The 27,348-nt window shown below is 47.0% G+C and overlaps 1 protein-coding gene across 4 annotated transcripts in view; it reads right to left on the bottom strand.

Annotated features, from left to right (window-relative positions):
• The window catches only part of NTRK3 (neurotrophic receptor tyrosine kinase 3), a 212,273-nt gene that overhangs the window by 120,185 nt on the left and 64,740 nt on the right, over positions 1-27,348 (bottom strand). For 2 of the 4 annotated variants that reach the window (XM_084267860.1, XM_084267862.1), the window contains exons 7-10: positions 27,194-27,335; positions 24,706-25,002; positions 20,202-20,311; positions 18,349-18,451 (exon numbers count right to left, since the gene is read on the bottom strand). In XM_084267860.1, the coding sequence (XP_084123986.1) occupies positions 18,349-18,451; positions 20,202-20,311; positions 24,706-25,002; positions 27,194-27,335 (652 nt within the window). The remainder of the gene's footprint in view (positions 1-18,348; positions 18,452-20,201; positions 20,312-24,705; positions 25,003-27,193; positions 27,336-27,348) is intronic. The other 2 variants (XM_084267859.1, XM_084267861.1) reach the window with 1 other exon arrangement.

The following is a 27,348-nucleotide window of genomic DNA, read 5'->3' as shown; positions in this document are numbered from 1 at the left end:
AAATAGCTCCTCCAAAGCCCCTTCTTCCAAGGGCAGCAGTGCCCATCCCTCCAACGTGGTGACCCCATCATCATCAAAAGGTCCTTATTTGGGCTGCTGCCTTCTGAGAGATGAGAGCTCAAACCCAAGCTGGCTGAACTCAGGGAGGTTGCACCATACCAGAAAGCAAGTCTCTTCCTCAGCAACCCGTGTGCCATGGTGATTAGGGAAACAGCAGGCAGGCTATGGTTCACCTTGCTGAACCAGTCCACCTCTGTGGTTAAGGAAAGAGGAAAACATCTCCATCTGCTACATCTGGACAGCACAGGCAAAGCAACCTACGTGGTGTGGGTGGTACCACTGCCAGAGGATTCGGGACATACAAGCAGCACACACTGCAACAGACCATCAGCATTAAACACCAGATTAGATACTCGACCTTCTCCCATACAAACTGTGTCAACAACAAAAGAAAGAAGCTGCACATCACAAGAAAGGACCAGTGAAGCTGAAAACTGGTCAGGGCGTTGTGGTATGCTGAGGTGATGAACAGCTGGAGAGAAACCAGCTGCAGTGAGAAAGCCAGGGGAGGGCTAGCTGGCTACTCTCTAGCAACATTCTCCCCATCAGCAGAAGGCCTCATAAAGTAGCTACAGCAGCCTCAAAAGGAAACCACATCCACTCCACAGCTCTAATAATCACTTAAGCCCTTAAGTGTTTGTTCTCATTGTCATCCCATTCCCTTCACTTACACCAGTTTTATTTCCAAGGAAGCCTGGAAAGAAGCTGCCTTCTCTCCACCCTCACACAGAGAGTTCCCACTGTCTCTCCCCCTAAACCACAAACTCATCTCTTTCCTTTTACTACAAAAGGGCTAGTTTTGCACATCCTCTACAAAGAAAAGTGACCTCAAACAAAAATAAGCCAAGAAAGACAAAATATTCCTGCTGTACTGCTGTTACCTGAAACAAAGCTAAGCTCTGCAGAGTCCAGAGGGAACGGTGAGGTCTTCCCGACACACACACATACTTCCAGGTATCCTGACCCACAGAAGCAGCAGCTTTTGTACAGGGTTTTTTTACTGGGAAAACTGCTCCTCTCACCCACCCACTCCCCAACACTGCCTGCCTGTAAACTACAGGATCCATTTCATTATAACTCACCTCTACTGTGACTGCTGATTATAAAAAATTGATTTTAATAATTCATAGCCTGCCCAGCACCACAGCACTCCAACCACCGACAGGTATCCAAAAAGCTGGTTCTGATCTGGAAATCTCTCCATTCAGAGCCAGGGCCTCAGAAACCTCAGCAATCGATGCGTCTCGGTGTGGTACCCCAATAGCAAGATAAAAAGAGATGCTGCTGCTCTTCTCTGCTCTAATAATGCCACAAAGAGGGCACATTAGCTGATAGCAGCTCCTTCCTTTGAAATCTCTCTCCCCTCCTGGCTCCAACAGAGACTAAAGAGTGAAGATCTAGTCCCTGGGGGGGATTGCCACTGTGTTTTGACTTTTAGGGGTGCAATGCTTTTTGATTTAGACTTTTCAGGTATCAGTTCAAAGGAGGAGGCATTAACCCCTTGTAGAGCATCTGAACCCACTGCAGGAGGATCCCACAGCATCTCCTGCAACACATCCCTGGGTCACACAGAGCTGGAGATGGATAGATAAAACACACCGGGATAAACTGAAGGAATTAAACACAGTGCACATACATATTTGTGTGTAAGCTGGGTTATAAATATGTGCAGATAAATACACACCCTCTCAGATGATGCTATCAAATGTATTACTCCCCAAATCCCTGCAGAGCGTCAGACCATCTCCAAAGCCACATTAGCGTGGAAGTAATGTAATCCCATTACCCAGACTCCTTCCACACACACACACATCCCCCCCCCTTAGTTTCTATGTTGATGTTTGCTCTCTTTAATTTTAAACACCAGCCGTGTATCTTGTGGGCCAGCCTGGGACCGCTTTGCTCAAGTGGCAGTAAACACATGGCTTAATTCACTCAATTCTGCTGTTAAAAAAAAGAAGAGCCTTTTCCTGCACGAAACACAGGCGTCAGCCAGCACGATGATGGACGCAGGGCGTGCTGAAAGCTGCCGTAACTAACGCGGGCTCGGGGAGAAACCAGAGCGTGCAGGGCGGTAAGCGGAAAATCCGGACATCCTGCTCTTGTCAGGAGAAAAATATCCAAGTGGCATGTAACTAAGCTGTGAACAACCCACCACACGAGCCTCCCGGGCGCTGGGGATGCAGCTCAGTGCTTGTGCTGAAGGGTGTTTGCGAATTCCGCGGGAGAGGAAGGGGGTTGTAAAGAGGAAAGCTGCACCCAGCACTTAATGCTGGAGGGAAGCAGGGAGAGGGTAGAGCAGCCAGTGAAGCAAGCTCTGGAGAGAGAAAGGATGGAGGATAGCATGGGCAGGGGCCACCGCAGCCCCTCTGCCACACAGCAGTAATGCTCCACATAAGCCCTCCACGAGCTTCTCTGGGGAGCAGAGAAGTCTTTAGGGAGTCGGGTCCTTGGGGTCACCTTGTGAAAAACACCTTCACTTCTCCAGCCCAAGCCCTGAACCAAAACTTTCCTAACCGCTCTCCAAATCTTCCTGAGGTTCAGGCTATCACTCTTAGGTATAGATTATTGGAGCTTATCCACCTCTAATCTCCCTTTCCCCCCCTTCGCCGCCTGCAGAAGGCTGTGGTAAGGTACCCTCCTTCACACTTCCTCTCGTCCAGCTGACACAAGGAAGATGCTCAGGACAGCATTTCAGGATGCTTTTACCCGAAGCATGCTTTCATTTTTGGGTGTTCCCAGCCTTTAACCAAGTCTGATGAACATCCCTGAAGCTCACTCTGGAGTCAGTGGGGAGAGACATAGCTCCAAATACTTCTGCATCTGCCTAAAGAGGAACCCACTGCTCCCGGATGGCTGTGGAGGGAGCCTGCAGTGATTAGCCTCATCAAGCCTCTGTGAAAGCTACTCCAACACCAAACTGATGAACTCTATCCAAGGCAGACTTGTTAGCAGAGAGTAAATGAAAATCCAGCCTTGGTATTCTGTCTACAAGGCCTCATTTCTGCTCGGATAGTTCTTAACCCTTGCACACTCTGGATGGCCCGTTCAGCTGTCGCTCACAGCAAGGACCCTGTCTCTGTCCCTGAGCCCATTCCCCAGGCCCGTCTCGGTCTTCTCATCAGGATCATACAAACTTGCCTGCTCTGAGCTACTGTGAGTAAAACCCTTTTTCTCCAGTGAATGAAGCATTTGATTAAGTACCATTCCCTGCTCCCATCATGCATACCTCAGCACTCGTTAGACATTAAACCCAGGATTGGCGAAGGATGTTAGAGGAATTTCAGTAGGATTTGTCTATTAATTCCCTTTGCTAGTTTTTAAACTCCCATGCTTAGAAAAATGCTGGAACACATGTCCTTCTCAACAGGTATCCACTAATGAAATTATCCACCAGCTGCTTATTCAGTAAAGCTCAGCTGATCTGGTAAGTAGGACTCCCTCCCAAAAAGCAACACAGAGGTGGTGGGGCTTGGAGCTGCTGTCACAGCTGACAAAGGCTGAAGCAGAGGTGTATGACTGTGTCCTCACTCCTCCAGAAGTACACACACAGCATCCCCCCACATCTCCCATGTCTGCAGCACAAGGAAAGGCACAATTGCAGCAAATGCTCAACCTGTGCATTTGTGATACCCCTCTGAAACAGGGATTAACTACCTCAAACAGACAAGGACTGCTCATTTCCTTATCCTCTACAAGCCAATCTTTACAAGAAACCCCTCAGCCTGGGACTTCTAGGAGACCACTTCTCAATATCCTGAGCACTTTCTTTGGTACCACAACACGTTTGACCTCCCTGTTAATGTTAATCATGTTAATAACTGCAGGTTGCCACGAGGTTCTTCCTGTGCTAGCAACAGTGAGGACATAGCAAATTTTTTCCATTGGCTCCAGAGAGATGGGTTTGTGTGTTCTGCTGCTACCCGATGGAGACAGTTGTATGTACCTTCTCAGTAATTTATACTGACAGAGCTGTGCTGGACACTCTATCAACCAAACCTTTGTCAGGGCATCATCCTTGAGCAGCAAGTCTGAAGGACTGCAGTATATTCAGTGGAACCACAGCCACAGGTCACACATCTCCTATAGCTACTCTCCTTACTAGACAAATAAAAGAAATCAAGATTAAACCACCGATTTTTCATCTCCCACACTGCTAACCAAAATGGGAAACATTTGCTGCTCCCTCCACCCTCCCCCTCACTCACCACCACCCCCCCTCCCAAAAAAAAAAAAAAACACAACCCCACAAGCACTGGCTTCCCTCCTTCTCCACCACTCAAGAAACACCAGCACACTTAGGAAATCATTAGCACAAATTCCAGCCAAGATTATTTATCCTTAAAGAGCCTTCCCGACAGCAAATCTCCCTCCAGCCGCTCCTGGGCTGCGCAGCTCAGTGCAGATAAATAGGCACTTACCGCCAGCTACTAACAACTTCATAAAGCATCTTCCTACCTTTATTCCCCCACGATGCCTGCACACACAGACACACACACACATATGCTTGTGCTCCACACCGTACAAAGCGCTCACAGGAGTTTCCTTCTCTCTGGTTTGGAAGGCTGACACGAAGCACCAGTCTATCAAGCGCCTGGGCTGCTGTATCGCCTCTCCCTCATCCTTCCACACCCTCGTTTCTTCTCATCTTCCAGCTGCAAGCTTGGCAATGTCTTTGCACATGGTGAAGTGCCACGCTCTCCAAAACATGCTGTAGATAATGATGGTACCGGGGGCGTAAATGTGCACTTCAGTTATCAATGATGGTGCAGAAGGAATGGTTTTAAACCAAAGGAGGACAGTTTCAGACTGGGTATAAGGAAGACTTACTTTTTGTATATGATGAGGGTGATGAGACACTGGCACAAGTTGCCCAGAGAAGTGGAAGATGCCCCATCCATGAAAGCATTCAAGATCAGGTTGGAAGGGGGTCTGAGCAACCTGATCTAGTGGAAGGTGTCCCTGCTTGTTGCAGGGTGGTTGGACTAGATGGCCTTTAAAGGTCCCTTCCAACCCTGTGATAAACTTTTCAGAAGACATGCATGCCATTGAAGAGAGCTCAGAGATGCCAAAGCATGTGGGGCTTTTTATGTGCATGCCAGCTTAGCACCAACATGTGAAGCAAAGCACCTGGAAACAGCTCGTGGGAAATGCTCTCAAGTACCGTGTTCAGGACTGAAGGGTTCTCCACTAAGAAGGGAGGATGCTAAAGGACTTGGAAGTTACAACAGATTTGCACAAAAGCATGATGGCTTTGAGAACTGTATATGGGTGAAAAAAATAATAATAAAACATCTAAAGGTAAAACTTGATACCGTGAAAGTGTATAGATTCTTTTGCTCCTGGTTGGAAATCAGGATTTATCCTCAAGGCAGAGTTTCAGGCAGCACACTGTCTCCCTGCCTGCATCCAGGAGAGTTTCAAAAGGCCAGCATCAAAGTAGGTTGCTGCACCACGGGTCAGCAGAGCAAACAGGAATTTAAACTAAGGTACCTTTTGCAAAAAGAGAGCTTACAGGGTTTTCTGCAATCTAGCAGCAGGTAAATAAATGATGAGACTGGTTTTGGTCTCATCCAAATAAAGAGGAAAAAAAAAAAAAGGCATCTGACCGGCATTCAAAAGCCCAGGAGCATGTGTGAGAAAGACTCAATCAACAAAATTTAATAGCACCTCTCAACAAAAAGCAGAACCTCATTCCTTTTTGGCCTGCCCATACCACTGGTCCCCAAAACCCTGTCTGAAAGCTCTGGCCAGAGCAAACTCAAGCAAGGCATCCTTTGCTGAGCCACCCCTAAAAGCAATAGAGATTTTAGCTTCTATGTTGGGATGCACTTAAGAGGAAGTAACTTTCTTTGATGTGACCTGATCACAGGGAGTTCAGTGAAACTTAAATAAATGCCTTTACCTACAGATATCCAAAGGTAGGAGGGTGCTTTGCCTTAACCTTACAACTTCAGTTTTAATATGCCAAGGTAGAACACATGTGCTTTGCAACAAGGGCTTTTGGCACATACTGACATCCCATTAACTCTGATATCATGTTAATAGACAGTAGCAGCCAAGAAGCATTACTTGAAATCTTTAAGCAGATAGAATAAGTCCAAATCACTCCTAAATACACCAGTAGCATAATAAACTTGGAAGAAAAACATAGTGAAGACCATATGCTTTGTTATGAGGAACTAAGTAATAATAGGAAAAAGGGGAGGAAAAACTAAAAACCGTCTGCCCAACAGCAGCAGAGGGGAAGGGGATTTCTGCAGCCACCCAGGAATGGAACCAGGCTGCATCCAATTTCTATCATGATCCTTTAGATCAAGGAAGATTGAGAGCAAATTTGAGATAAGATAATGAATACTCTTTAAAAACAAACAAACAATCAAAAAACAAAGAGAAAAAACACAGAGAGAAAGAAAATTAAATAATGGGCAAAAGAGCTAAACAAAGTCTTACAGGAAAATTCAGCAGTGTTTCCTCTTTTGGTCCCATGTGCCAAGGGGACAGACCCACAGCACTCAACAGCAAGATACTCAGCAAAAGCACTCGGCAGCCCAAAAGGCATGAAGTCTCATTACCAGATGCCACTACCAATTTAATTCCAAGCAGAGAAGCTTGTCAAGGAGGCAGGCACACTGTAAATCTGTGAAGACATTTCCCTTTATGTACACATATACACACACATATGCATGCGGCTTGCATTTGTACTCCTGGCTGATGTGCAGATGAAATTAATAAGCTGAACTTCAAATTTATAGTGGGAAAAAAAATCAAAGGAAATATTAAGGAAAAAAATATTATTTAAGAGCCCGAATGAAACTGGAATCGAGAGGACGAAGCAGTTGGTCTATAAAAACAAATCACGCTGAACTACCTTCAATGCCTTATTTTCCCCTGATTGAATCACAAAATTAGTCAATGAAAGCTGTAATCTATTCGAGCCTAGTAAAATATTTGCTAGTGTCTCAGAAAAAACTTCCTTGAAAAATTAATTCAAACTAGCTTGGATATGAGCACTGTCATACAAGAGTATTAATAATAACAGTAAATTTGATTTATGGGGCTCTTCTCTGCTAGTGCCGGTCTGGGTGGCATGAACATGGCAAAGCACTAAGCCTGAGAGGCTCACCACAGGGACTGGTGTTAAGGCTGGGTTTAGCTAACATCTTAGTCATCTGGAAATGAAAAACACACCACTGAGTTATCTAAGCTGTTGAAATGTGTCTGGTTTAGGGGACACGGTGGGACTGTGATCAAAAGCCAGCACTGATATGGTGGTTCAATGAAGAGCAGAGCTGGTTCCTTCTCACTGGCTTCCTTCTTCTAAGCTGAGTGGCACCAAAGGCACAGAAGAATCACAAGGACAGCACATCCCTTAGCCAGCAAACACAGACAGAGTAAGAAAAACAGGATCCAAGCTTCAAAAACATTAAAGAAAAACAAGTTTTGGAGATAAATCACCAATCTAGTGGGAGGCAGAAACCTGGAAAACAGTTAAAAGTCCAAAGGAGCTGGTGGTGACAGCATACTGCAAACAGGTTATGAGCCTGTAAGGGAGCAGGACTATGCCCTGCGCAGGAGGAGATGTCCCCAGCAGGCACCCGGACCCCAAACTTGCTGGGCACAGGGCCAGGAGGCTGCCACATGCCAAGAAAACTCAGGATGATCCTGCTGGAAGGGCTGAGCTATGATGAAAGAGGGCTTGTATCTGCACCCTTGCTGAGTACCCTAGGAAGAGCCAGCTGCAACACCCCCAGGGATGACCAGCGATGCTGAAGCAAGCGAGGAAGCACGTAATGAATTAACTTAAACAGAGAACGAGTAGTTCTCCAGGACAGCTAATCTCTCTGTCCCTGGGTCTGGTCCCAGAGCACCTTTGGTGACCAGTTCAGAGCAGCACAAGGACCCTGCATGCCACACATCCTCCTTACTACTCTCAGCAGACAGTTTCCCAGAGCTACACCCCACCAGTGGAAGGGGTACCTGCTCTGCCGCGCCAGAGCCCTGCTGCAGCATCCCACTGCTGTGTGCACAGCATGAGAATTTACCCAGAACCCAAATGAAAAGAAGTCAGAGAAATCAATTAAGGCATCAATAAGAATAAGTATTGATCCTAAACAATTGTTACCTCAAAATTACAGGGGTTTTCTTTCCTTTTTATCATGTTAGACATGTCTCCTTCATGAAATAATACCTCACAGCCTAGTAGGCAAGGCCATGCTAATTATTACCCCCAATATCAATCAGAAAGAGCACATCATTGCTATGAGCACTCTGGATAATGACATGCTTTGCTTATTCACACAGACTGTGCACCTGCTGATTGTGGGAAACTCCAGCTCTGTTCTACTCTTCCTAAGGCAGGACTGAAGCTGTAGCCCAGCAGCAGCACCGCAACCCCCTATGCCAGATCCAGTAGCATTCCTGGATGCCATGAGAGGGTGATGAGGAGCTCCTGAGCAAGAGCAGACCCAGCTGGCAGCTCCCACAGAACCCCGCAGCCTGGGAGGAAGAGAGACAGCAACCAGCCCATCGGGACACGGCTCCATATCCACGATCTGTATCTCTGTGCTTCATGGTGAGAAACGTGTCTCAGCCCAAGGGCAGCAGCAGCAGCTTTACCTGCCTCCCCGAGTGCCGGCTCCACTTAGCGTAATGATTATTAAGCCCTGTCAGCAGATATGAAACCAATGGATGCAGCTCCACAGGCAGGCGCTTTGAAAGCCGCCGAGACGCCCCTGCTCACCGGTTTTCATTATCCATCTGGAAAATTGCGGATGTCACAAGAGCTTTTAGAGCATCAAGATGAAATCGTCTTGTCAGCAACAAAAGGGCCAGTTCTCCCCTGCCCCGATCCCAGCAGCTGTCTCGGCGCCGCAGGCTTCCGCGCGAACGGCCGGCGTTGCATCAGGACACCGATGCCGCCGGCGCCGCGGAGCCTCGCCAGTGCGCTGCCCGCCCCAGAGCTACCACCCCAGCACCAGCATCTCAGCCTGCGCCACGTGAATCTTACTTTGAAGGAAAACGAGGGTGAAGGAAAACAACATTTATCCCTTCACACTAATTCACGGCCTCTTGCCTGACTCTTGGCTGTGTTAGGCTGGGAAGAGCTTACAGTTTGCTGGGGAGGATGAAGCACACCCTGGAACAGAGAGGAGGGGAAGGGGGAGATGTATGTCCCTTTGGCACTAGCTCCTGCTATAGCTGGTTCAAGTGGAACTAGAAGCAAGTCAAAAGGCTTTTAATCCAAATTCAGGCTGATCCATCCACTTTCCCTGCCATAATTGCAAGGGGGTTTCATCCTCTGTGGTTTTTGAAGCTGCTGCACTGCTTTGGCATGGGTGACATCAAAGGCAGATGTGGCAAAACCACCTTACCAGAGGCCATGCTTCTCAAAGGGGCTCTGATAAAATAGGGCTTTTTCCTTTCCTGTGGAGAAAACCCCTCGCTGGTGATCAGGTGAGGTCGTTCAGCAAGACCAAAGGGCACCCAGTAGACCCACAAAACCACCTCAACAACAGGGTGTGTAGGATGGTGGGCGGCAGCATAAGGGTCCTTTTTTGGAAGAGTCCCTTCCAGAAGAGGCTGTTAACTCTTCCAGATGCTGGGCTGCAATGAAGTAAAACAACAAAGAATAAAACCCTTTCCTGCAGCAAGCAGGCTCTGGCACACAGGGAGCAAAGAGGCTGTGAGACACAGAAGATGGCCATAAGCACCAGCTCACCACTACGAGCCTGAGCACAGAGGGGAGATCCTGAATACAGCCTGTGTGGGGGGCAGAGCACATTGAAGGCTGATGACTGGGCTGGCCTGAGTTTTTTGGGTGCACTGGGCATCATTCCCAGCATGATGCCCCCCAACACATTCTGATGGCAGAAGAGCCTCTTACACAGAGTCCAAAGGAAGACAGATCAGTCACAAAATACTGCCAAAGCAGCTGCCTCAGGTATGGGCGTTACCTTCTGGTCCATAGATTTTTAGTAGCATAGTTGTAGATTAAAACAAGATGCCTGAGCATCACATAGGGTTCTGCACCGCTCCCACCTTCATCAGCAGACACTCGTGCTTATTGATGGAGTTTCTTAGTCTGTCCAGAACAGAGGCAGGCTCATCACTGCATCACAAGAAAAGTTGGAGATGGAACAAGCCCATTAAATCATCAGGTGCTCCGGTGCTGTCTACAATTTGCTTCCTTCGTGCTTTCTCCAGCTGAAGTCTGAACAGCCCAAGTTGCAGCTCCTGCCTATTCCCTTGGGAGGTTATTCCCTCCGTTGCCTCCAAATTTCCAGGCATTCCTTCACACATGTTCAGCCCAGGATCAAAACCAAGCAGCACCATCCTCTTCCTTTTCCATATTTGCCAAACATTTCTCTTGTCAATCCCACTGTTTAAATCAGTTACCTGTCCCTGGACCAAGAGCAAAGCTCTCGTGCTTCAGGGTTTAAGGACAGGTCTCTGCACCCCTGGCTAAACACCACATAAACAACAATCCTGCCACAAGTTGTGAGGAGAAATAGGTGACGAACTCCCCAGGGACATCCTCCCAGAGGACAGTTTATCAGCATTAACAGTAGCAAAATATTTTTCAAAGAATAACCAGACAACTGTAGTATGGAAAAACTACAATTAAAATATTAAAGCCCTATTATTGCTTCTTCCCACACCTTATTAAAGCCACATCAAAGTTGACACTTCACTGTGTGGTTGCTGGCTGCCTTCAGAGAGGTGCAGGAAAGAGCGCAGCATGCAAGGCTTATGGAGATGACGTTTCTTCATCAGATTAGTTATGTTGGTTTAAGAAAAATAAATAGCCTGTCCTGCTGCTGCATGCCATACCTTTTCCAAAGATAAACAGAGTTCTTCTGGCTCTGTGGTGTCAATCCAGCATCTTTCACTAAAGCAAAGCCATGTGAAGACAGACACACGCCATCAAACCAAGCAGCAAACACAGGTTGGAGCCACAGAGGCAAGGAGCAGGCAGGCAGGTGAAGAACTGCGACAAAAAGGAGCCCCTGAGGGGTCCTTGAAGGAGGTTCCTCAGGTGTCTAAGCCTGGGAGATTTCACAGCTTGGAAGAGACACATGCAAGCAGCTGGATGAGGAATTGGGGAGACTCAGTCGCTCCTGAATGACAAGTGGACGAAGGACATCTTCCTGACCCTGCAGTGTGATGGAAGCAACCATGGCTCATTCTCACCCTCTCAAAAAAGTTGTGCCCACTGGGTACAGAAAGGCAGAAGCAAGCACAGTGCCGCAAGCAGCAGGGTCCCCAGCCAGCGCTGCCACTTGTTAAAGCCTGGAAAAAGCCAAGGCTCTGAGCCTGGAACAGGGACAGCTTCCAAACAAATTATTAAAAGAAAACTTCAACACCTTTCCACCGCCCCAGCTGAGAGGTCACATCGTATGGAGTCACACAAATCACAGGTAAGAGGAGGGTCACTTACACAGCTTTCAACACCCCAACGTGAGAACCGCTCGTGAAGAGTCAGCAGTGAGATACCCACCAACACAGAACTGCCCCGGGCAAACACCCACACCCAGGGTCCAGCACCTGGCTGGTGAGCAGAGCCAATGTGTGCACCCAGGAGCGAGGGATGTCAGGAAGAGCCTGCAGGAAGGTGGTGTGAAGGAGGATCAGCACTTCTCAGGTCACCTGAAAACTACTGATCTGACTATTTTTTTTTTCAACTGCTTTTAGTAGCTGCCTAAAATAGACACTTTGGTTTTGTAAAAGCAACCAAAATAGATAATGGCTGGTCAGTACACTTTACATTCCCTTTATAAATAACCTATTAATACTTCCGGGAGTGGGAAAACGTTTTGTTTCTAGATCTAAATAAATCCCAATCTTCTGCTAAACATTACTCCTGCCCCTCAGACACATCTCTGCGTCCAAGGGCAACTCCTTGCTCCTTCGGGCAGCAACAAGCAACAGCACCATCCCACCTCTCAAAGCCTTGACCAGGCTAAAATCACCTGGGACTGAAGTACAAGGGGTGTGAGCATTAATTAACCACATGAGAGCAGGTCTGCCTTCACAGAGGGGAGACACAGAAGTGGGTGCCTTGTCACAGCACCCCAGGGGAGAGGTGGGACCTCTCAAAGGTTTGCTGAGGAGCCCAGGGCTGCAAAGCAGCAACCGCACCAGTTACAGACTGCACACTCAGCAGAGGGTGAGGCATTTGTCAGTTCAAAGAGCTTCATGCTTTATCACCTTGAAGGGACTAAAATAAATAAATAAATAGCACAGCTTGCATTTCAGCAGAGTATAAACAGGCATTTATAGAAAGAAGCCCCAGTGAAACCACATGCCCTTTCAATCCACTTCCCAGGCAAATAAAATCAAGTAATATTGAGTGCAAGAAGTATATCAAGGGTTTTTTCCAAACAAACAGAGGGATACCAATGAGGTGAAGCCTCGACCTCCAACAGCCCCACATGGTCACTCTGCCAGGCGTTTCAGAGCGCTCAACCCCTCAGCACCGCTGGGCTCTGCACATCAGGCTTACAGAAAACAAACCAACAAATGGTTCCCATTCCCAGCTCATTAGCATGGCTCACCATACATCCTTGAGTCATCGTGGTTAGCTGTGACTTTTAATGTATGGCTGTTTCTCTCCCATAGCCATGCCAAGGCGGCTGATATTACTTTGCTCGCTCTCTTCTTCCTGCTCCCGCTACGTAGCTGGTTCCCAGGAGAATGAAATGAAAGGGCCCTGATCACACATTTCTCCTCAACAACTAACCCTTAAGGTGCAGGCTCTCAAAGCTGCAGAGTGTTTGTTCATTCCTGTACAGCTGCAAACAAATAATCAGGGGAAAAACAGCTATGATTACACCCAGACTTGGCCAAGGCAACATGGGTCAGAAACAAGCCTCACCTGAAAGGTAGGTCATAGCTCCTGTGTATTACTTCCCTCCCCCCCTTTTAAAGCTACAGTAATAATTGCATGATGGAGGTAAAAAAATAAATTAAAATAAAAGAAAATCAACAAAAACAGAAAGTCAGGCACCCAAGATATCTTTGCAGGAGCTGGTCCTCTTGAATCAGAACCCTGGAATTGTTCTGCAATCGACTCAGCGGACAGTTACCATCTGTTTATGGAAAAAAATGTTAATAACCCCCAATCATAATCAAATAGGCAACCACTTTACTTTAAGTACCTATTAACTAATGCTAAATTACAATGGAACAGCTCTGCAAGTACTTCTGACATCCACATGCACATCAGCAGTGCCAGCACTTTGATCAGGGCTATTAGAACAAACACCGAATGAACTGATAGCGATGTGATTCCTCAAACGTTACAGTAAGCGTGGGCTGTATTTATTTACTGTTCTTTCATTTCTCCCTCACCTCCTTGTTGTTTCTGCCTATTCTGAAAGAAAATCTGCATAAACCTGTGTACAGACACACGCACCACCCACCACAGCAGACCCTGTGAAAGCCTGGTCCCCCATGCTTTGTTTTTCTGTCCAAGGCTGAGCTTCCATATGGATTCTCCAAGGCCCAGAAAGGCTCGAGGCATTTCCATCAGTGCACCACCTAAGTTGTCATCCTTTATTTAGCTCTCTTATTTTTGTGATGCCTGTGAAGGCATCTTTAAGTCCTTCCCCATGCTCCTCTGGGTAGAACTGGCTGGTAGATCCAAAAAGCTGGAGCCGAGCAAGGGAAAAAACCAGGCAGGCAGAGCAGCAGCACACAGGCTTGCACGCGTGCAGGGAGGCAGAGAGATCACACGCCTTATTTCTTTAGGAAATCAGATTAAAAAGCAATCGACTCTTTGCCAACTGTAACCAAGTCTGAACCATTAGCTGGCACTGTCCCTACCCGAGGAAGAAAACCTCATTTAGAGAATGCAAGTAGTTTTTAATCTCAGAGCCTGGAAAGTAGTTCATCTCAGCAAAACAACAAGTGCTCTTGTCTCTGGATTTTCCTCTGGTATCTTTTTCCCTGTATCTCTGCAAACTCCATTTTTAAATTTCTTTAAGTTGTGCAACACCAGGAATACATCACACAAATATGCACGAGCACACGTTCTTTATCTCTAGACACTTACAAAGGTAACAAGGAAACAGGCAAAAAGGAGCATGTATTTCAGTCCATCAGCCTAAGCGTTTACACCACCTCCATCTCTGTGCCATCCAAACATTTTGTTAGTCCCAGGACTTGCCGTGCTGTTATTACTGCTTTATGAAATTACATTTTTGTTAGTCCCGGGACTTGTATGTGGCTTTTTTTATTATATTATGGAATTTAATTTCCTGTCATCTGCTGGGATTAAACATTGGTGGGAAGACTCAGGTTTACAAGGCTTGCGGTGACAAGCCTGACCCCAGAAGGTGAGGTGTAAAACCCTCCACCTCCGGCAGACAGTCAGGGAACATGGGACACCCAGCCCAGAGCTGTAGCAAGCAACAACTGAGCACAGGATGCGCTGCTTGCTCCCATGCAGCCCACCCCACCTATAAAACACACTCCCTTGGGACACAGCAACACACCAAAGTGCCCTGACTCCCAAATCCTTGCTGTATCAGATCCTGTTCTGCTTCCTCTCCCAGGCTTTAAAAGCATCTGAGCCCTCCCTCTGGGTACGCTGCCCTTTAGCAAAGGGTTGCAGCCCATGTCTGCAGCTTCAGCGTGTCTCGGGTTTTGAATTCGTTTTCCTGGCAGCTTCCCCTCCGCTGCCTCCGTGTTGCCCATACACTGCCACAGCTCACAAAAAGGCGCTTTGTTTGCCATTTTCCTGCCGCCTCCACCACCCCAGCTCCAGCCATCCCCCCCAGTCCCACCTCAGCTGCGTCAGCCCACCCCTATCCCCCAATAGCTATGGGAGCCGAAGTCGACAGGCGGCCAGAAAGGGGGCTCTGACCCCTGCCACCCCCCCATTAATGAATGCCCTTCTCTGGGGGGGGAAGCAGGGAAAGGCGAGGGGAATGGCACAGAGCCAGCCTCCGCGAGCTCAGCCAAAGGATGCCAAGGAGCTGGGAGCACAGCGCGTCAGAGCCCCTTCACAAGGAGCTTTTGTTGGTGCCACCGCTCCAGCCCGTTGGCGGCACACTTGGCAGCACAGGCTTTTTCACCACTTGGCCGCTGGCTGTATCAGTAACCGGGTCGTAACCAGAGCGGTGGCTCTGCCAGGACTCTCATGCAGTGGTCCAAGGGTGTGCTACCAGCCAGAGGAGGACAAATGTGGACGCACCATCCTCCCACGGCCCTCCCCAGCTGTGTCCCCTGAGACACAGTGACTCTCTTTTCAGCGAAGGCAGCTGGGATGTTGGACACTTGGAAGCCCATTGGTCCGCTGGTGGGCAGCCCAGCGGGTTGGCCCAGGGAGACTTTCCAGCCCAACACGACATGCAACCTTGTCAGTCCAATTCCACCTCACTCTCCCTAGGAGACAAACCATCTGTTTCATGCTAGGAGACGCAGAAGGAAAAAAAGATGTGCTCAGAGAGACTCACGAGGTGCTTTGGGTAACGTGTCCAACACGAGCACACAATGTTCTGCATCCATGACAAAAACAACAGGAAAAAATTGCTCCTGCAGGCCTGCCAAGCTGGGACTTCAGCAACAAGTGGCAACATATCAGCTGGCGACAAACAGCTCCTGATTCAGGGAATAATGCACTTTCCCAAAAGACTCAGGGTTTGGATTTTTGTTTTTCTCCTTAAGTAAATGATAATGTGCTGGGTACCACACAGGATGGCTCCTGCCCAAGAATTAACTGATGATGAGGGACCCAGAGGAAAGCACTGTCTACAGGAGATTTGGAGGTGGTATGTCAGCCTCTGGAAGAGCAGCTCAGGACCACCCAGTAAAGTGGTATGATGATTTGGATAAGAGCAGGACAAGATTTGGACAAGAGCAGGATGCCTCCAGGTGGAAAGAAAGGAACAGCAGTCCATTAGTGGAGTGAAAGAGGAGACATGAGGGGAAGGGACATCCAGCATAAACAACGTATCATTGCCAGATTGGGACCATCTGCAACAGCCCAGCTGGGACCCCAAAGCAACCTAAGAGAGCAAGGCTCTGGACTCATGGACTTGCAGAGCAGCAAGGAAGGAGACTTTAGAAACAGCATTTTAGAAAGCATGGAAAGAGCTGAGACACTGGGGGATGGTGGGCAATAAATCAGTTACAGCAGACAGCACAGGCCATAGCCAGGGTACCACTGAGCATCCCAGCCACTGCAGGTGAATAGAGGAGCTGCCTTTATGTTGTGGATGAAAGAGTAGTGAGGTTTGGTAGCAAGTCTGATGCAAAAAGGGAGATGCAGGCTAAAGACAAAGCCCGGTGGTGTGGCATGGCAGTTGACAATGGCTCTACAGCTAAAGTACAATAACATGGGCAGAAAGATGCTGGGGGAAAGAGGGAGGCTCAGAGCAGGCAAGGCCATGTACTAGAGAGGCTGTCCACATGGCAGGAGAATCTGCAGCCTCCAGCACGGAGCAGAGCTTGGTGGTATGGGCAGGCTGCCTATGGTGGTGCTTATGACACCTGCGACTCACTGACAAGCTACCTCCCTGCTTTTAAATATATATTTAATTTCTGTCAATTCCATGTTTTCAGTGTTGCCAAGAAAGCCTTTAGAAACTTGGTGGGGTTGTGGTCTCACATCAGAATTTGAAGCAGCACAGCATGAGGAGGAAGAGAAGGAAAGCAAGGTTTTCTGGCTGAGCATTTTTTGCCTCCCAAAAACCTGCACGTATTAAGGGCCCATCACAGCATTCCTCTGGTTTCTGGGAATGCAGAATATCCACTAACACACTTCTCCAAACACCTCTGAGCACAAATGCACATCTGTTCACCCAGACTGGTTACTCACAAAGTTCACTCATCTTTGATTCTTCCATCAGGGTCAGAAGTTACTTTTCCTTTTTATAAATTTGTATCTCTCGGCCCCATCAGTGACAAATGCCCAAGCACTTCCAAAGTGTTCTGACAAACCCCTCCAGAAGGCACATAACATCATCCCAATTTTGCAGATGGGGAAATTAAAGCAGAGACAGAGGTTAAGACAGCTAATTGCCTACGGACACTAAGTGAGTCAGTAAAAGAGCTGGGAATTGATCCCAGGAACCATGTCTTCCATTCCTCTACTCCACCCACCAGTCAGTACACCCTACCAGATGGTTCTTATCATTGGACATATGGACTAAATATTGCTAAGTTGGTGTAGAAGATTTGTTATTTAATTAAATGTCCTGTCTTCGATCTCCATAGGATGCACAAGGGAAACTATAGCCAGAATCCCATCTGGACCTACTCAAAAAATGTCTCTGTAAAGCAAACAAAGCCCTAGGCAAGCACCAGCAGTATACTTAAACCTACCAACCTGCCCTGCAACACAGACCCCAGCAAGGCCAGGAAACAAGCTGCAGCTCAGCAGCCTTGGAAGAAGCTCATGTTTGTCAAAATCTGGCTTCAAACGCTGCATGAGCCACCAATTAGCCTGGGAACTACTTTGTCATGTGAAGGCTCTTCCTCCAGCCTTCACTGGGCACCACCAACGCTGCCCAACTGGAGATACCAGCAGAGTCACAAAAAGCAGATGGCACAGAGTCATCTACTTCTGGCAGTAGCTCTATCACATCACGGTGCTGGCATTGGTAGGATGGAGACCAGCTCTGCCTGGCAAACGTCAGACGTCTTCTTGCTTTCCAGTCTCTACCAAGGACACTTGAAACAGCTCCTAAAGTGGTTATTCATGATGCAGAGGAGGAAGCTTTCCACCAGAGAGACAGCAGAAAGAAACCTTCTACATCGCTGAGAGGTCAGCAATTGCTTTCCCAGCATAGACCTTACAAACTTAGAGCAGCATCTCAGTCACCATTCACAGACAGGCACAGAATGGGGGGACCTGCCTTTCCACAGAACCTAAACCAATTTCACATCCTTCTGTTCCCCCTTCACACCCAGTGTGACACAAGGGGAAACCCATGTGTCACCAGGTCTGCAAAACAGATTTCATCCAAGAACATGCTCTCCTGAGTACCATTCCCTCAACATATGGCAGGGGAATCAGGCTCAAAGCTCTTCTGGGCAACTTCTGCACTGACAAGGAGAACACATGCATATTTTGCCCTGCAGAAGCACATACAGGTGAGAACCATCAGCTGTCTATCTCCACCTCTCTCAACAGAAGAGGGCTGGACAACGTTCTCTTTAGAAGCCTTTGACCCAATACTGACAACGTAGGAATCAAACCACAACACCTTTCCACGTGTGCTATAAGAGCCGGGCAATCCTGGAAGGTGCCTCCTGCTAGAGAAAAGCAACTGCACGTACCTTTCATCCCAAACTTGGACCGCCGGCCATACTTGTTGATCATAATAAAGAGGACGACCAAGAGGACACAAGCAAAAGCTGCCAGCCCAACTGCTATGGAAACCTGAAAAGAAAAAGCCTTAGAGTCAAGACAGAGGAATTTAGGAGTCTAGAATGGAAATACAGCACCTCCTCGTCCAGTTAACATGTCCGTAGGCTCATATTCTCTGCTGCAGCCCCATGGATATCAGTTGCAGAGGAAAATATAAGTGAAATGTAAACAAATGCTTGGAAGCATCACAGGCCATTTGCAGGACTGGGAGGTTTGGGATCTCCCTATCAGCAACGATGTTCAGGCACCAGTTCTCCCCAGCTTCTCACTCCATACATCTTCATAGGAGGACCTCTGCTCCAATGCATGGGATCTCCCTTCACTGCACCACATCATGAGCTTCCATTTGGGATATCCCCACTGTGTCACAGTGGCACAACACTAAAGCTGTACCAACCCAACCTGGGAACACACAGGAGCAGCAGACAAGAGCAACTGTGTCTCCATCCAAACATCCCTCAGAACAAAGAATGAAGGAAAATAACACGACACAAAAAAAGAAAAACAGAATAAATTAAGTAGAACTGTTTTTTCCCCCCACAAAACACTTGGTTTTCCTAAAGCCTCAAAGTGTTAGTTCTCAATTTATTGTAGTTTTTAGTAGTAAATATTTATACTACAACAGTGTCCAAAGCCTTTCCCTGAAACTGCAGCTCCACTGTGCTAAGTGTACAAGCAGAGGAAAGAAAACCTCCTTGCCCTAAAGGGTTTACAATCCCAGACTTATTTTAATATTTATGAATATTTATTCCTTCAAGTCTTTGCTTGAGATACTTTTATTGCATTGATGTAAACAACAATTTATTTGGCATTTGTCCAATTGTTCTCCTGCACTGGGTCTTGTGATGCATTTAGACTTCTCTTCCTTTTACAAAACTCTATTCTGCTGTAATAGAAAATACATCATTTAACCAAGAAAAAGTAATTTCATTTTGCAACCCTTTTCCCTGCCCTTGATACATTAAGCTACGATATTTTTAAATTTTTTATTTCACCATGCTCTATTTTCATCCCCCAGCTTGTTTTCTGTGCTTTATATTTAATAAGCAATGCACATTATTACTCCAGTCTCACTGTTCAAAGCTTTCACTTCGGTTATGGGAGAGTTTCAATTGGATGAGAACCAAAACCAAGGTGGATTGAGTTTTATTCATTCTGGTGGGTTTCAAGACCTTAAAACTTCCCTAGAATAAGAGCAATTGTGTAACATGCTAATTTTCTCCATACTTATACACACTTTTTTTTTTCCCCCTAGCTGGATTCTGCAGAAGAAAGACAATGTGGAAACCTCATAAGCTGTAGACTTTCTTTCCTTTCTCTTTTTTGCTGTGCCCTGTAGAGCAGGAAAGAGGGCAAACTGGCATTGACAAAATTGAACCAAGCCAAATCCGAGTCCCTCGCAGGGCTAAACTTAACAGCTCGATAATAGTATGAAACTCACAACTGCCTGTTTGTTTGTTCTCTGGGTCCTACTTTTTTAGAGTGAGAATTTCTGACCCTGCCAGCAGCAGCTTCACAGGATGCCTTATTTTCAAAGGGTTCCCTGGTTCCACACCGCAGACCCAAGAGGATCAGATGGTTCGTGTTGGTATTTTACTTGCCTGACACAAGGCACAAAATCCTTCTGATTGCTGTCTTGAATCATAAAGGAAGAGATTTTTCCTTGCAAACATCTCAAAACTGCACAGGAATGTAAACACTGATTCATCAGTAGCAAGAAATGCATTCAAAACAGTTCTGCAGAGAAGAGGACAGGACTCACCCCAAAAGTGTCCTCCTCCGGTTTGTGGGTCACAGTGATCGGTGGGGTGGGACTCACTTCATAATCACCAACTGCAACCAAAACACCAAAGAGAAGATTCAACGTGGCTCCTGTGGGACTCCCAAGGCACCAGCACATCCCTGATGGCAGTGACAGACCTAACGAGATCCAGTTCTCCCCTTACAGAGGCTGTAACTTTCAACTTCAGGAGGCACCAAAAACCAACCACATTGTTCTCTGTGCACATGAGAGGGGACACAGACCAGGACAACACTGACGTCACTCTAACCTTACAAATGAGAAACATTTGGGTGCCTGGTGTCCTGGGGTGGGTCAACTCCACCCTGAGTCTACTCCAAGAATTTTCAGAAATCTACCAGGCCAAATAGGTAGCCTTGAACACAAGACTGACTCCAACAGAACTTGATCCAAAGGAACAGTCACTCAGATGCTTTTTGGAGGGAAAACAAAGAAAGAGGGGAAGAAAAAATAAAAGGGAAAAAAAAAAAAGAGAGAAAGAATCTTGTTGAGGAAACACTACAAAAGTTTGAGTCTGGCTTCTCCTCCCAGTCCACACTTGACAGCATATTGTAAATGGGCCATGACACACAACTGCTTTGGAGACTGGCCAACCTGCATGTAGTTAAAACCACTTCCACTACACCACAACCAACCAGTTAGAGTGTCAGTAGTATTTCTCTCCAGCCCTGCCTTTTAAGACCTCAAAGACTGTCATTTCCACTATCAGGACATCATCAGAGGGAAATGAGCATTTCCTGGGCTCTACAGATTGCCCAGCTGACCAAAAGCTCCTGAGCCATCTTGCTCATGCACGCAGAAAAAGTCAGGGGTTTGTGCAACCTCTGCCAACTTGCCTTTGTCTTTCTATTTTTTCCTTCAGGAGCACAGAAGTCACACAGAGGGACATGGGGAACCCCAAAAAAGCAAGCACCCACAGTATGCAAAAGGCAAGGAGACACTTACTTGAGACAAAGTTGTCCGTACTCTCTGTGGAAAGGACAAAGAGAGAAGCAACACAGTTAGCATCATAGCAAAAGGAGAGTGGTCTTGATTCCCAACCCACCTCAGACACACTCCACTACTCCAAGAACCCAGGAAATTAAGTTTTTCATATTTTGTCCTGTAGGACAACTGTAACTTGAAATTGCAGTGCATGTATCAGCAGGACGTTCCTGAGGCCAGAATAGGGTGCGCAGGGATAACTGTGCAAGGCTGAAACAGGAGCAGAGGGCTGCTACTGCCAAAAGTGAGAACAACTCACAGCACCCTGTAAGGAGACTTCTGAATGGTCATGAAACAGCCCTGTGAGCAAAGCTTGAAGGACACACTGCAGAGCAGCAGATTTTGCCAAGGAAGAAAGTTTGGCAGGGACAAGAACCACCTCCCAGGAAGGACAGTCCACCTTGGCGCAGGGAGTTCATCCCCTCTCCCCCCACACACACTTCCTCCAGCTCCCTTAACAGCCTACTGAGCCACTCATGAAGGCTAACATCTGAACTAAACACGGAGACTGAGCCACTCATGAGAGACTGAGCTCCCTCAACAGCCTACTGAGCCACTCATGAAAGCATCCAAACTGGACACGGAGACTGCAGCTGCTCAAGAGGCAGCTCCAGGACAAGACAGCTGCACCAGTCCCTGCTGTCAGCCACTTGAGTGCTCCAGTCTATTCAGTAAAGCTCCTTCAGCTCCGAAGGCTTGGCCGAAGGCTCCAGACGACGAGGTCTAAAGCTCTCTGTGACACTCAGTTTACACAGCATGAGAACAGCGTCAGCTTTCAATTCACTCGCCCATGTAAGAAACTGAGCCTGATATTAACTGGAGTTTACACAGCTTTGCTGAGGGCTGCTGGAAGGACACTGAAACATTGACGCTTGAAGTACAGGTGAAGTTTGGAAAGGAAGTATAAAACAACCCCTGGGTGCTGAACACAGCTTTCCAAACCAGGGGGGAAAAAAACCCCAAACAAACAAAAAACCAAAACTGAAAAAATATTTTTGTTTCAAGTCAAGCAGAAGAGTAACTTTCCTGGACTACTTCTTACAAGAGGAGGAAAAAAAAAAGAGGAAGATATTTCATTTGCACACTTCCCCCCCCCCCCCCCCACATTAAAGCAGACAGTCTAGTCATAACACCCTTGCTGCTTCTACATTTTCCTCTTTCCATTTTTGTCTGCTGGACTAAGCAAATTCAACAGAAACCCACAAAGTTATTCATGCTCAACCCTATTTTTCAAAGCATGAAACCAGCCAAGAAATTTCAGCCAACTTGAGTTCTGTGGGAAATTCCCAAAGAACCAAGCTCTCAAGAGGTACATCAACCTTTGTGGATTACATGAGGTGATGGTATCCTATGGTAGAGATGCCAACAACAACATGCAATGAGTTTTTTATCAGGAGATGACACAAATGTATCCTGGAAGCCACTGGCCTGGCTCCTAGAGCCCCAACATTATAGAAAAGCGTGATCTCCCTAGAAGGCCCAGCTTCTAACAGCACCTTTCTCTTCTCAACATGGGAAAGCACAAACTGGCACACCAACAAGAGATTGCAGACAGTGGGATTCTAAAGGAAAACCATGGTCACTGGTCCTTTTCCATGCTGATAGGAAGTTTTAAAGGCACTACACCTTCATTAATTAAGACTAATAATCTCACCCTGGGTAGTGACAGCAAAACCACTGCATGTGTGAATGGCTATATACAAGCTTCTTGAACAAACCACACTGGGGGAACCTTCAGTTTGTGGCATTTTCTAGAGGAATCTACCTCCAGATGGGAAATTATAAATGTCAGCTGTATTGAGCATTAATGTCAGCTGTGGCAGTGGACAGAGCCACAGACTCCAAGGAAAGTAAATTAGATCCCGCATTGGGCTGACAGGGTCTGCCAGGGTGAGGAACGACTTGGGACTTGGAATCAGAAGAAATAAAGGAAAGGGGTCAGTTCCTGCTGAGAGATGGGTCTGTAAGTACTCCACACCAGCAACACATACAAGGCGGGGGCGAAGACGCGATCACAAGGGCAATATTTTACATGTATTTTGCACAATCCTGTTCTCCCAGAGCCTCTGACACAAAAAGGTTCTTCAAACATCAGTGCGCCTTCCCACATCACAGCACGGCTCAGATCCACTTCCAAAATCAGCTCCTTGAAACAGCAGATCTGCCCCCTTTTCTGGAGGTCCAGCACCTACTTAAGAGCTGCCCCCACTTCACAGATGGGAAAGTTGAGTCACAAAGGTGAGACCTGACAGAGCTGGGACTGCAAACCCGTGCCTTTCCACATTCGATAAGCTGCTCTTCTGCCCCAATGTCAGAAAATATAAATAGGTCAGATAGCCAAACAAGGCCTCATACTTGAAGCCTGAATGTAAATTTCCCACTCCCATCCATATCAGCTCATTTGTTCAATTGTCAGATCTTCAAGGCAGAGATTTGGGTTTGCATTTATGATATCTGACCTGTGGGAAAACTCTGTGTACATATATGGTGTGATATAAATAATAAATGAAAGCACCATTGGTATTTTTCTATATTTAGCAAATGCCCTATTTTGCTGGATTTTCTTGGGCTGCAGGGGCCAATTTAGAGCTGCCACTTTCTTGTGGCATCGTTCCTGAAGGCAGCAGCATGCACAGATCTTAACTCCACGATGGCCAGTGTGGTGTCGCAGTGGCAGAGAGAGGATAAAGACCCTATAAACATTCTCTACTGTGCTCCCCAGAGCTGGCTCATCATGTCCTCAAATGCATTATTCCTTTCCTTATTTTTTTTTCCCCAGTTAAGCCCTGAATCACAAGGGAGTACAACAGGGAATTCCAAACAAGCAGTTAAGAAATCCCAGCAAACTGATGCAAAGCGACTAATTGAGCCGTCGCATCTTTTGTAGACCTGTCAGCCTGGAATTGCACATGTCATATTCAGAAAGAAAACAATCCTGACACTGCTGCATCCAGCTACAATCATTTCACAGATGCAAGCTGGAAGAAAAAAAAAATAAAAAAACAAACAGAAGAATGAAGAGCTGCATCACTTTAAAGGGCTTCCTTTTCTTTAGCTCATAACTAGAAATCACAGTGAGGAAAACTTTCTCTTAAAAAATTGGGCAACCTCTTCAGGGTAGCCCAGGCAAGATCCAAAATAAATGAACAAACCTACATCCTTTTCTCACTGAAATCTCTAAAGAGCTTAAAAAAACCACACCCAAAACCAACTCACCAACAAAAGGATTTCAGAATACATTACACAATATCTAAACCAGCTAGTCTCCCTCTGCATTAGAGTGTTACAACACCAAAGCACACAAGTAGGAGAATCATACTGGTCAGAAGAGACCTCCAGAGTTCATGTCTTCCAACCCACTGCTGAGACAAAGGTCAACTTGGGCTGTCGAGGCCGTGTCTAGGTGCAAGGATTACTGCTGGGACCACAGTAAAGCATCTGGATTGCAAGCAACCCTAATGAGATAAACTGAATGTCCTACCTGGAAAGGGCTTTTCAAGGAAGTGTCCTTTGATGGTTTGGTTGGCTGAGCCCAGCTGGTTGGTAGCCACAATGGTGTAGTTGCCATTGTTGTAGTGAGTGGGTTTGTTGAAGAGCAGGCAGCCCTCAGACACTTCCCCTTGCTGGTAAAATTCCATATGGATGATCTCTGTCTCCCGAAGGACCTGGCCGTTGTGCAGCCAGTGCAGGGTGGGAGCTGGGTTCCCGTGCACTGCAAATGCAATGCAGTGCTCCAGGTGTAGCACCGGCTCCTCCAGGGTAAGGATGCGAGGAGGATCTAGCAGAGAGAAACATGGCAGGCTCACAGCACACCTCCACCCACGTCATGCCTCCACGCACCATGGAAATTAACATCATTAAAAGCAATCTTCAAAATCCCTTGCTCCTTCTACTCTTCCCATGGATGAATGCAAAGCAGCACTGCTAGGTCACAAGAACCATTCCACACACCCCAGCAAAAGGATCCGAACCAGTTCTTGGATGTTTGTGGACAAGGGCTACAAATTAACAGCAGGGACGGAGCTTTCACCAGCCCATAAACAATTAAGCTTGGAGTTGCCCAGTCTACAGGCTTACTGCTGCTCTCCTTCCCTCAAGGGATCACAGGGAGGCTGCCTGTCCCTGTTAAGGAGGACATTGCGACGTGGCACTGTTACGTTACACGTATGCGAGGTGCCCCTTGGGGCTCTCCAGCCGCACTGAGCGATTCTGGATCGCATAGCTGCGGAAGCAAACATCCCTCAGAGACTGCCTGTCCTTGGGGTTTTGACTGCCTGAATATCCCAAAGGAGCTCTCACCCGCCGAACACCCTCCAGGGGTGTTTTAATTAAAAGGGAATAGAGTGGGAGAGGAAAAAGAAAAGCAGAGGCTCCACTTGCAATTTATCACATATGCATTGTCTTCCTCCCCCAGCCCTAGGACACCCCAAGAATTCAAATGTTGCTCTGACATCACATCTGAAAGCCCATTTACAACACCTACATCTAAGGTCCCAAACTCCAAGGCTGCAAGGTCTGGACTAGAATGGTTTTGTGCAAAGACAAAGAACACAAAAAGGGAAAGGTCTTCCCCAAAACTCTCCTTTTTTCCTGGTAACCATCCAGCTGCAAAGACAATCCATGAGGCATCTAACAAGGAAGAAAACCAGCACACCAACTTTAACCCATCTTTTGGAAAAAAAGACAGTGAATTTCTTCAGGCAGTGAAGGTAGTAAAAGAAACAAGCTGGTTGAAGCAACCAAAAATTCTCCCATGAGCACCCAGCTACCCTGTACCACACAGCCGTGTCCCAGCCACCTCCTTTCACTCACAAGCCTATATCTGCACGTGGCTTGCTCACATCTTCCTGGCATAGAGGATTCAAAACCAGTAGCCACCTACACACACAAACCCAGATCTTTTCAACATGAAATTAGAGCCCAAGTGATGGGTCTGGGCAACAAGAAGGGGTAGCAGAAACTGTCAGCAGCTTCAAGGATTACAGGAGTGAAAACAGGCTTTGGCACGGTGCTGTTTAAGGTGTGGAGAAAAGGATGCTGAAGCAGTGCAAAAAAACCATCTGCCTGATGACCAATTGCCTCTGAGCTGATAGAGACTTTAATTACCTCCACTCTTCGATCCATCAATACTTATTGAGAGGAAGACAAAAGTAGTAAAGCATCTGCTCTCCTCTTTCCAATCCCCTGTGGCCTCTTGTCTGTACAGTGGCTCCTGCACTGGACATGCAACACACATGGGTTCACCAAGAGTAGCCAGAATCCCATATGGGTCTCTGCTCTACCTGGCAGGGTTGGTAGCAGGGGACAGATTTTCAAACTACAGAGTAAGGGCAAATATTACAGACACTGCAACATATAATAAATCTCAGCTGCTTGAGAGCATAAAGCTGTGTAAACTTCCTCTTAAGGTCAGGTTTAAGTTATATTAGAAAGCACAGGAAAAGTTTAGCTACTTACAGCTGAAAGTGAACAGTTGAAATTTGACATGTGCATGTTTACATGGCATTTGCAGTTTAACTTTGTAGGAACAGATCTGAGAGGAAGCTCTAGCAGCCCTGAAACCAGAGGCAAGATTTATGGGGGCTTTAGCAAGGGCAACATTTAACCTCTCATGTGCATCAGGGAGAAAACTCTGTGTTTGCAAACAGAGTTTTAGTCCACTCTTTTCCTTACTCTGCTAGATCTTCCAAGAGATTGGTGGAGAAATGTCCACCACCAGTATGACACTGCTGCTGCTGCTCCTCCCCTACTCTGGTGCTCATTTCTGTATTAATGGAAGCAGCTGACACTTGAGAGAGCGCTGTGCCAGCATCCTCCTCCCCCTCACTGCGCTCAGCTCCTAATCCTCATCCACAAAACCAATATGTCACAGGTACAAAACCAGTACATCATAGTGACCACACATCCACACAGATCCCAGAACAGCTCTCCAGAATCCATACAGTCAAGGTCTCTCCGCTGCTACTTACAGTAAACAGTGAGCAGCACACTAGCATTGCTCATCCCCACCACATTCTCGGCAATGCAGGTAAGCAGGAACCCGTTGTCCTCGCTGGTGACATTCACCAAGGTCAAATTGATGGCATGAACATTGGTCCAGTTGAGGTTGGTCTAAAAATCCCAA

Source organism: Gallinula chloropus, assembly GCF_964237585.1.
Source record: "Gallinula chloropus genome assembly, chromosome: 9".
Taxonomy (NCBI): domain Eukaryota; kingdom Metazoa; phylum Chordata; class Aves; order Gruiformes; family Rallidae; genus Gallinula; species Gallinula chloropus.
Note: the sequence above shows the minus strand (reverse complement) of the source record. Positions and strands in the feature narration are given on the sequence as shown.